The sequence below is a fragment of the Aptenodytes forsteri genome, unplaced genomic scaffold (assembly GCF_000699145.1).
Source record: "Aptenodytes forsteri isolate BGI_AS27 unplaced genomic scaffold, ASM69914v1 Scaffold260, whole genome shotgun sequence".
Lineage (NCBI taxonomy): Eukaryota > Metazoa > Chordata > Aves > Sphenisciformes > Spheniscidae > Aptenodytes > Aptenodytes forsteri.
Window position 1 is genome coordinate 710865 of NW_008795557.1, and position 10718 is coordinate 721582.

Below are 10718 nucleotides of genomic sequence, written 5' to 3' on the forward strand. Positions count from 1 at the left end.
CTATGTCATTGATGAAGATATTAAACAGTACCAGTCCCAATACGGACCCCTGAGGGACGCCACTCGTCACCAACCTCCTTCTGGACATTGAGCCATTGACCACTACCCTCTGGATGTGACCATCTAACCAATTCCTCACCCACCGGACAGTCCACCCATCAAATCCATATCTACCTTTCACAAATAGGCCAGATAGATATTCCAAGGCTTGCTTAAAACAGGGCTTTTGGAATACAGGTCTTTAAGTCTCCAAGTCATGGTGTTACTTCCCTGCTCTGTGAGGTGCCAGCTGACTATTGCTGCTGAAGAGCTGCCTCATTAGCAAAAGTAGTTTCATTCCAGCTTTTGGTTATTTAACTGTGTTAAACGCTTCCTGATACACTATCTTTTCCATCTCAAAAAAACCCCAAAACTCATAGTTCTAGCTGCTATTTAACATATTTGGCTGTGTTTGAACCTGTTAGTCTCAGTAAGGTTAATGAAAATACTGGGTTTGCACATATTGGGAACAATGCTCTCTTAATTTTAGGTCTTTTGATTGGTTATTTTGTGGCGTGGGTTTTTTTTTCAAAGAGGAACATAAATGCTGTGGCTTTGACTTGTCCAGTGATGAGTATCATGAAATCTGAGACAAATGATGAAGCTTCCTCCCTAAAGATGTATTTGACAGCTGTCAGACATAGAATTGATGCAAACAAAACATCAGTTCACAATGAGCAAAAGAGAATAATAAAGTGAGCTTTGAATAAAAGCGAGGTAATTGCTGGGTCTGTTTATAAAAGGGCTCTTTCTGGCTTACTAGTTAGGGTGACATTGCATTATCTATTTTCATAAGGTGGCTTGCTTGCCTGAGCCTGCTGTTATGACACCCCATTTTAGGCGTGCTGAGATGAGCTGAACTGTTTTTCTTTTTCAATGGGGTTTAAAGGGATTTCAGCAGGGCTGTCACACAGATGGGGTGAGAACTGCTTTCCAGATAGACCAAGGAGTGGCTGCTGGTCTGTGATGGTACCAAAATGCATTGCTACGCCTGTAAGGCGCACAAATTCACATGTCTGGCTGGGGGGTGGAAAAGAGGACCTAGATCAGGGGTTGGGTTCCTCAGAAAGACCTGCAGAGAGCAAAGTGCCCTGAAAATCTTGTCCAGAAATGGCTTCCTTGGTGATAGGAAATACCAGATGCTATTTTGACTTGATATCTTTAGCTTGGAGTGCTCTGGAAATACCGCATCACAACAATCTGGGCTTTTCAGTGTCTCTCTCTAAAACCTCTTTATCTCGAAAGACTGTAGGCACTGAAGGGCTTGCGCTGTGGTTATTCTGCATGTCTAGGAGCTAACTGGCGCCTGCAGGCTTTGCAAAGGTCTTTGCAGCTCAACAGAGAGGTGATAAAGAGCATCTAGGAACTGGTGAGTGATGAGGCAGGGTGAGCTACCTTGGACTGGATTTGGGGACTCGGGTTCCAAAGTCTGTTTTTATGGTCTGTGTCTAGAGCGGTACATGTCCCAGGGAGTCTATTATTATGGCCGCTGTCACCTTTTTAAAATAACTTTTTACACATTCTTCTCACGAAACTAGAATCTCAGCAAAGGGGAAGGGTTGTGCTTAATTTGTTCTCACGGCTCAGTAAATTTGATAGAGACAGTTCCTTCTCTCTGGGACACTCTCCTACCCGAGAACTCCCAGTCTTTGGAAAGAGCCGACACAGTGGACAGCACCAGATGAAATTCTCGCTGCTGCAACTCACATTCAAGTCTGACTTCTCTTTGTATGCAGATCCTTCACCAAGGGGAGGTCATGCTTGATCAACTTGATGGACTTCTATGATGAAATGACTGGCTGGGTAGATGAGCGGAAAGCAGTGGATATTGTCTACCTGGACTTCAGGAAGGTCTTTGACACTGTCTCCCATAAGATCCTCACAGGCAAGCTGTTGAGGTATGGGCTGGATGAGCAGCCAGTGAGGTGGGTTGAAAACTGGCTGAATGACCGAGCCCAGGGAGTGGTGATCACTGGCACAAAGTCTACTTGAAGGCTAGTAACTTGAGGTGTACCTCAGAGATCAATACTGGGTCCGGTCCTGTTTAACATTGCCATTAATGATCTGGATGATGGGGCAGAGCGTACCCTCAGCAAGTTTGTGGATGACACAAAACTGGGAGGAGTGGCTGATAGAGGGTCATGATAGAGGCTGATAGAGGGTCTTGCTGCCATCCAGAGGGACCTTGCCAGGCTGGAGAAATGGGCTGACAGGAACCTCATGCAATTCAACAAGGGGAAGTGCAAAGTCAGACACCTGGGGACAACCCCATGCACCAATATATTCTGGGGGCCATCCAGCTGGAAAGCAGCTCGGCTGAAAAGGACCTGGGGGTCCTGGTGGACACCAGGTTGAACATGAGCCAGCAATGTGCCCTTGCGGCAAAGAAGGCTAATGGTATCCTGGGTTGCATTAGATGAAGTATTGCCTGCAGGTCAAGGGAGGTGATCCTCTGCTCAACACTGGTGAGGCCACACCTGGAGTTCTGGGGGCCATCCAGCTGGAAAGCAGCTCGGCTGAAAAGGACCTGGGGGTCCTGGTGGACACCAGGTTGAACATGAGCCAGCAATGTGCCCTTGCGGCAAAGAAGGCTAATGGTATCCTGGGTTGCATTAGATGAAGTATTGCCTGCAGGTCAAGGGAGGTGATCCTCTGCTCAACACTGGTGAGGCCACACCTGGAGTATTGTGTTCAGTTCTGGGCTCCCCAGTAAAAGAGAGACATGGACATGGAAAGAGTCCAAAGAAGGGACACAAAGATGAGCATCTCTCCTCTGAGGAAAAGCTGAGAGAGATGGGACATCAGGAAACACTTTGTTACTGTGCACTGGCACAGGTTGCCCAGGGAGGTCGTGGAGTCTCCATCCTTGGAGATATTAAAAACCCAGCTGGACATGGTCCTGGGCAACTGGCTCTAGGTGGTCCTGCTTGAGCAGGGGGATTGGACCAGATGACCTCCAGAGGTCCCTTCCGACCTCAACCATTCTGTGATTCTGTGAGTTTGTGAGTCTGTGAGTCTATGATCTCTTTCTGATGCTCTACTAATGCAAAGGCAAGGAGAAAAGCAGATGCAAAGTGAGAACAGAGTTGAGGTAAACCAGCTGCGTGTTTACTCTCCTGTGGGAATAACACAAATTAAAGGAGCTTGGGGATGTGGTTGGCTGGGAAGCAGAACAGTTAGATACCTGGCATAAACATGTGAAGCAGGTCCTATTGACTAATTGTGATAATGATTAAAATAAAAATATTTTGCTAATTGCACAATTGAAGTATTGGACTTCTCCTGGGTCCCTGCATGTCTTAGCTGTCTGCTGGCACGCGGGGCAATATCTTCAAAGAATTCAGGCCCTGAGATGTCACATTTTGCAAATTCCATCTGCTGGCTTCCAGCCACTGCACAGAACAGTCGGCCCTGTCGTAGGCAACCCAATTACCCCCACAGTGGTAAGGAAGAAGTAGGTGGGTCAAACGTCTCCTCCTTGCTATTTTCATTACTTTACTCCTGATATTTTTTTTATCACCCTCATCATTTTTGTTGGAGCTGGGATGTCCCAGCACATTCAGCCCATATTTACTGCATGTTCTAGGGTGCAGATCCAAAAATTAAGTAAAATTACCTTTATACTCTCTTGCGGACTATTTAAGACCTATCTGCAAAAAAAGCCAACCTACCAAACCCCCAATAACAAAGGAAGAGCAAAAGGACCGTCTTTGTGCCCCAAACATTCAACACCCTGGTGTTGATAGGACTTTCCTGTATCATGGGGTCTTCTGTGTGTGTGGCTCTGTGTTGCTTGACTTGTTACAGGGCGTCTGAACCCACATCTGAGGCTGTTCTTTGACCACTGGACTACTGTATTTCTCATTCCCATTGGTACAAATACCTTTTACTATGCCATTCCTGTTCTCAGTATGAGTAATTTGGAGAGATACCCTCCCCAGAGGTACCTGGAGGGGCACGGACAAGAATCTGGTAGTCCACACTGAGCCCAACCTCATGTTTTTTCTCCTTGCAGCCCAAACCTTGCAATGTTACACTTGCCTTGAACATACTGCTGTTGGTAAGTGCCTGACGATCCAGAACTGCACGAAGAATGAAACCACGTGTAAGACCACTATGTATTCCCTGGAGGAAGGTAAGAGCAATTACTTCCTTATCCATATTTTTCACGAGTCAGTGTTTCTACAGTGAAGACTGCTGGTGTGGGAGCAGTACCTTTTCTCACTTAAATATATAAGCCTGGAAGAGAGCAGTCTCCTGCTGTTGCGGAAAGCAGTCTTCATGTGAGTGAATACTTAGTGATTGCAAGCTCATAGTTAATGCTCAGTGTTGAGCATGGTTAGAAAAAACGTGTTGACTTGAGCTCGAGGCATGGAGCTAGAGAGTCCTGACTCTCCAGACTCTTTGCGTGACTCGCACGATGGGCGTGGGTTAAACAGTTCTCTCCTGACCCGAGAACTATTTATGAAAGCTGGGTGGAGTAGAGAGGCGAGTGGAGATGAGCCAAGCTTAGTAAGGTGAGGACACCAACTTCTGGTCATTTGGAGGCAAACCAGAAATGCTGTTGATTTCTCTGGAGCTCTCAGGAAGGCATTGTCAGTCTGACTGGTGACCCTACAGGTCACTACAGGACCCTACCTGTCCAAATAAAGAAATGCACTGTGAAGATGGAGGCTCTCTCTTTTGCACGGTCCTGCTGATAAGGCTCTGGTCGCACATGGGAGAGGCAGGAGATAGCCAGTAGAGTCAAAGCAGAGGCAGAAAAAGTGCCTAACTGACCTTGTGCAGGGTAAAGCTGATCCAGGCAGGACACAGAGGATGCAAGGTGCTGTTCAGCTTGCAGCCACTCAGTGGGAACTCTTTCCTATATTCCCGGTAGGAAGTAGACCAATTGTATTTGAACTGGAGCTAAGACTTTGGTGGTGAAGGCAGCTAATGCTTCACTACGGACGAGGAGAGTTCTCCATTCCTCCCATTCCTAACTGTTCCTTCTTTCTTGCTTTGTTGTAGCTTATCCCTTCACGAGAGTCTTGACGGTCACCAAGATGCGCTTTTCTGTCTGCACCTCATCCGACGTGGACGAGATTGGCGTGACGCACCTCGTCTCCTGCTGTTACTCTGACTTGTGCAACACTGATGGCGCAGCTAGTCTGAGGATCAGCTTTGTGCCAGTTGGGATGCTTGCAAGTTCCCTTTGTGCCCTCTTCTGGACTAGACTGTGAGGAGCTCATGGGGAGGTCTTTCATGCTGAAGAATCCAATGAAGAAGAGAATAAACCCCCTGCCAGCCCACCTTTCTGTTGGATGCCTCATGGACAACCCTCAACAGCTCCCAGAAGCTGTTTTTTTAGTACCCGCCCTTTTCCCACGACCAAGAGAGAAGGAAAACTCAGGAAGTCTCGACAAAAATTTTTGAATTGACTCTTCAACAACTCCCACAAAATTAACTGCGGAGTTTCTTTGCTCTGCTGGTTTGGTTGGTTTTGAACTAAAAAATTCTGCTGTATGAAGTGTATTTAAAGCAAAAAACCTTGCGCTAAGAGCCTTCCATACCTCCTTAGAGCATTTTTTCCCCAGGTGTCAAGCAGCAGAATAGCTGAATTAGCCAGTCTTCTCAGATGAAATTCAGTTATGTGGCAGGTCCTCTCCACCCCACAGTTTTGTGCTGGCTCTTTGTGCTGTCTAGATGTCCTTCTTTGTACACAAGAAATTAAGGAGACACTTCTGTGTCCAAAATATGAGGCAGGAGACTAAACTTCCTGGGCCAGAGATCTGATCCAGAGAGGCTAAAATCTCTTGCTTTCTGCACCCTTTTGAGCAGAATAAAAAGAATGTTGTATTAAAACTGTAGTGATCACTAAAGTTTATAGTGCACCTGTCCTCTGATAAAGTTTATTATTTAATTTAATTTAATTTAATTTTATTTTATTTTATTTTATTTTGTTTATTTCATTTTATTTTATTTCCAAACTCCAGTTCCACCTTTCAGTATTGTTTATACAGTGAGATGAGTTAGCTTTTGCCGTCAGTCTTGCAGCAGATGTGCAAGACATTTCCCATTATCCCCCACTGGCAGTAGCCTGCCATCAACGTTCCTTCTACCAACTCCACTGGTACGAAACTATCTTTACTGGGAAGGTTGGGTGATTTGTGTAACCGTTCTGGCCTGAATTTGGAATTCAGTGGAATGACTCACCCTTGCTTCAATCCTCTAGAGCATCATCTGCAATTGCTTGTATGTTGGTAAGGGCTCCTACATTTTTATGTTGTCCATCCTGTTCTGATTCCGCGTTTTTCTATAATCCCCTTTTCAAGGTCTACCAACAAAAATGTCCTTCTCCAATTATCACCCTGCTTGTGGTATCTGAAATCATCAATAAAGATGTGATTTAAAGTCTTCTGTATAGCACATGCATAAAAGCAGGTTTCCAAGAGAGGTGGTACAATTTCCATCCTTGGAAGTTTTCATGACTTATCTGGATGAAGTCCTGAGAAACCTGGGCTGACCTCACAGCTGAGAGCTTTGATCAGGAACTTGGATTAGACACTTCCCGAGTTCCCTGTTCCAATCTGGGTTTCCTGTGATCTTATGATGTACCCACTGAGATCACCGGAGCACAAACCATTATTTTCCGGCATGCTGCAAAGTCTGGCAGATGTTTCTGCAACGATTTTCACCTGTCTTGCATTGCTTCCCATTGCCAAAATGAGATCAAGTTTGGAACGAACTGCAATTCTGGATTCACGCACAGCTGCCAGGTTGCTCAAATAGAATTCCTTTGCTGGAACAACATTGTGCAAGTGGTCAGGGTGCTGCACTGGCATGGAGGTGGCTGGATGAACCACATCCCTGGCTATGGAAGGACTTCGAAAATGAGCTGCAGGCTTGCATTAGCTGGCAGTGTGTGCTTTGCAGTGTCCTCTACCTGTGAACCGTGCCGAGAGCTCAGTCCCCAGAGGTGTGTGATATGTTTTTGGCTTTCTGCTGCACAAGGGTGGTACATGGAGTTTCTCCCTTTTTATCTGCCAGTTCTGGCAGTCAGCAGTCTCAGGTTTTGCTGGCCCAGGGGCTGCATCAGGACCACTGTGTATGGTAACCAACAGTGAAACGCCACCAAAATGTCTTATTGCAAGTTGATTTTATTCACATTCCCAGCCTTCACAGCATTTTCTTTTTATTTTATTCACACTCCCAGCCTTTTAGGCTTAATGCTGCCACTTCATTAAGGGTAGTTTGTTTCTCTTTCAAACCCTCCGCCTCACAGTTTCATTCAGACCCCTTGTTCTCATAGACGAGCAGTAGTGAGACTGCTCCCTGTCTACCTTTTCCGCACCATCTATGTTACATAGCCCTGTGTCCACCCTGGTAGCTCTTTTCCAAGCCAAAGACCCCTTGTCTAAATCCAGGTATCATTCATGAACCCATGAGTACATGAACCCATCTGTACTCCAGGTACCGACTGCAACAGAGAGGACCATTAAAAATCCTGAATGAACCCCATGGGGAAAGAAGGGTGTCAAATATTCTTACCAGTCCCAGGACATGCACGAGCGCCAAGACGTGAAGTGGGCACTTCACGTTCTTGCTGCGCTAGTGCTAAGACCTAACACGAGTGATTTGTCATGCGCTGGTAAAATGCAATGGTGACAGGCCACTTTGTGGCCACTGGGTTCCGTCATGGCCACCTCCCTGCTTTTCATTGCGTAACTGAATGATGTTTGTTACATCCAGAAGCCCAGGGCACTTTACCGTAGCTGATAACTTTCTTCTACAATCTGAAGAAACTGAAGTTTCCCTGAAAGCAAAGCTGGAGCCCAGATATGTGGATAAGCATTTCCTCATCTCTGTCCATAGGCACTTGTGACAAACCCTATTTTATCTTCTTTCTCCAAACAAAGCCGAAGAGAGCCGCATTTATTGTGCATTGTTGTAACTGGAGGGTTTATTAGGACGTGGTCAAAATACCCGGCTACTCACTCAATTGTTAGGGATAGAAAAAATACTAGACATTTCCTATCCACTGTCCAGAAGTTTATGTACGTCAGTACTTCTGCACAGGAAACCAACATTAATTACGTACTGGCAAAACTCAGAAAGAAATACAGCGTTCACAGATTTTCACTGCACAGCACTGCTCTTTCTCAGATGTGAGTTACTGGGCTCAGACTACCCTGTCCTTACCCTGCATTGGTTGATAAGCGGTGCAGTCATGGCCCAGAACATCACAAAATTATCATGTCAAAGAGCATTTAAAAACAAATACATCAGGAGCCAGATTATTGTGTTATATCGTCATCTCAGAGAACGACACTAAAAATACCACTGCAGTCATGGACAGTGAGAGTATAAGTCATGGGCAGAGATGCTGAAAATGCTTGAAACCAAGCCATTGCTGGGATTGGGAAGGTGAGCGAAGCATATCTGGCTGGTGGAGCTAAAGTCATGTCACCAGAAAGGTGCACGGAAGACAAAACATTGGCTCCCAATTGCAAGAGATGACGATATAGCTCAGTAGGCCAGTAAACACAATACTGGCATTGTTCTTGATAGGCCACACTCTTTTAATTGAGTTTGCAAGTCCTCAGGGCTGAGGCTTATTGGGCGTGCTTTGTCTGGAATTGTCTTGACCTGCCTTCAGCTTTGTTTTTACTTTGCTCAGCTGTAACAGCAGCGTTCCTAGTTGGCCAGGCGGCTATGCCTAATTTGCTTTACTTTTGTTTATCATTGTATGGTGCAACTGTAAGTTTACATAGAGAGCCGTAACAAGGAGTTGTTGTATGTAGAATGAGCTATTTACCACTCCGATGTAAAGAAATACAGACCTGGTACGGCAGCAGAGGCCTCAAGAAATGGAAGCGCAGGACGTGGCAGAGAGGAATGCTGGCATGGGGTGATACGAGGTGGGGCGCTGGCTTGGCATTAGAGACCCGTCGTCTATAAACAACTCACCAACAGTCAAAGAAATGCATAGAATCATAGAATCATAGAATCATTGAGGTTGGAAAAGACCTCTAAGATCATCGAGTCCAACCGATGACTAGGTCCTCAGACCTAGAGGTGGACAAAATCATCTTTAGGAATAGCAAAGAGAACACAGAGCAAATATCAAACCAATGTAAAATGCACCATACACCGTAAAATCCCATGTGACGTGGACCTGCACCTTCTGATCAAGGAAAAAAAGAGCAAGATATGAAAGTGTTTTAGCCAACATAATCAAAATGACTCCTGGTACGTCCTTGGTTAAGGAAGAAGAACCCATTGCCACCATCATACTCCTCCCGATGGAGGACTCGGAATGCAAATGACTCACTGTACCTTCCTGTAAGGTGGAAGGCAGCAATTTTAGTGGAAGAGTGAGCATAACACCAGGAAAATGGGTAGAAACTAGTACGTGTATAACAATTTTAACTGTATTGTTACTGAAACTTTTTCTGTAATAATTATTTCCTTTTTCTTTTTATGTCTGTAATAATTTGATCTTCACTAATCATAATTCTTTGATTAAACTGTTAAGATTTCATACATAGTAATAATAAATTCTTGGCTTTACATATGTGTTTCCTTTTTGCCCGTAACAAGATTTTGAGCATAACAAAAATATGGAGATTCCCAGCTGGGTACGGAGAGATGGCTAGGTATACAGGTGCTTAAGTAGGCCTTATCTCAAGGGCTGCTTATTTGGTTGTAGTGCACATCAATATCTCCATGGGAGACTGTCAGTCTAGCTCCTGACACTGAAGGCATCTTTGTGGTATCTGAGAAACTCACAGTCAAGGGGCATGTTATTCTGGGGAGCAGTGATTTTGAAAATGACTGGATTTTTTCAGATGTCCAGAAAAAGACATCTGAAGAAGAGCTCCTAGAGAGACACCAAAACCCTTTGGATTATTGCGGTATGTGTTTTCAATGGGACATAACACCACAGGGCTGAGAAGGTTATGTCACCTCTCTGCTCTGGACCAGTGACGTGGGGGAGAGAAGCAATGAGCAGCACTTTTCTCCTCCTTTCTTTTGTGCCATACCACTGTTTGCAAATGCTCACACTGCGAGTTCAAGGATGAGCAGTGCAAGTACTTCCATGGGGAATGGAAGTCTGGTAACACGAGACTCTTCCGCAAGCAATGGTATAACAAAAGAGGCTACAAGCTGAAGGCAGGGAAATTCAGACTGGAAATAAGGTGCACATAGAGGGAACTGGGGTTGTTTAGCCTGGAGAAAAGGAGGCTGAGGGGAGACCTCATCGCTCTCTACAACTCCCTGAAAGGAGGTTGTAGCGAGGTGGGTGTCGGTCTCTTCTCCCAAGTGACAAGCGATAGGACGAGAGGAAATGGCCTCAAGTTGTGCCAGGGGAGGTTTAGATTGGATGTGAGGAAAAATGTCTTTACTGAAAGAGTGGTGAAACATTGGAACAGGCTGCCCAGGGAAGTGGTGGAGTCCCCATCCCTGGAAGTATTTGAAAGACGAGTAGATGCAGCACTTAGGGACATGGTTTAGTGGACATGGTGGTGTTGGGTTGACGGTTGGACTTGATGATCTTAGAGGTCTTTTCCAACCTTAATGATTCTATGATTCTAGGATTCTAGTGAAAAATCAAAATGATTCATTTTGTTTAGAAAAGTTTTGAGAGTAAAAAAAAACCTGGGAATTTTCAGTTCTGGAAACAATAAAGAACAGCT

At 45.2% G+C, this 10718-nt stretch overlaps 1 protein-coding gene across 1 annotated transcript in view; it reads left to right on the forward strand.

The window, feature by feature from the left end:
- The window catches only part of LOC103901312 (ly6/PLAUR domain-containing protein 2), a 9341-nt gene extending 4080 nt beyond the window's left edge, over positions 1-5261 (forward strand). The window contains exons 3-4 of the mRNA XM_009282176.1: positions 4055-4174; positions 5050-5261. Coding sequence (XP_009280451.1) covers positions 4055-4174; positions 5050-5261 — 332 coding nt within the window. The remainder of the gene's footprint in view (positions 1-4054; positions 4175-5049) is intronic.
- Positions 5262-10718: the final 5457 nt, after the last annotated feature.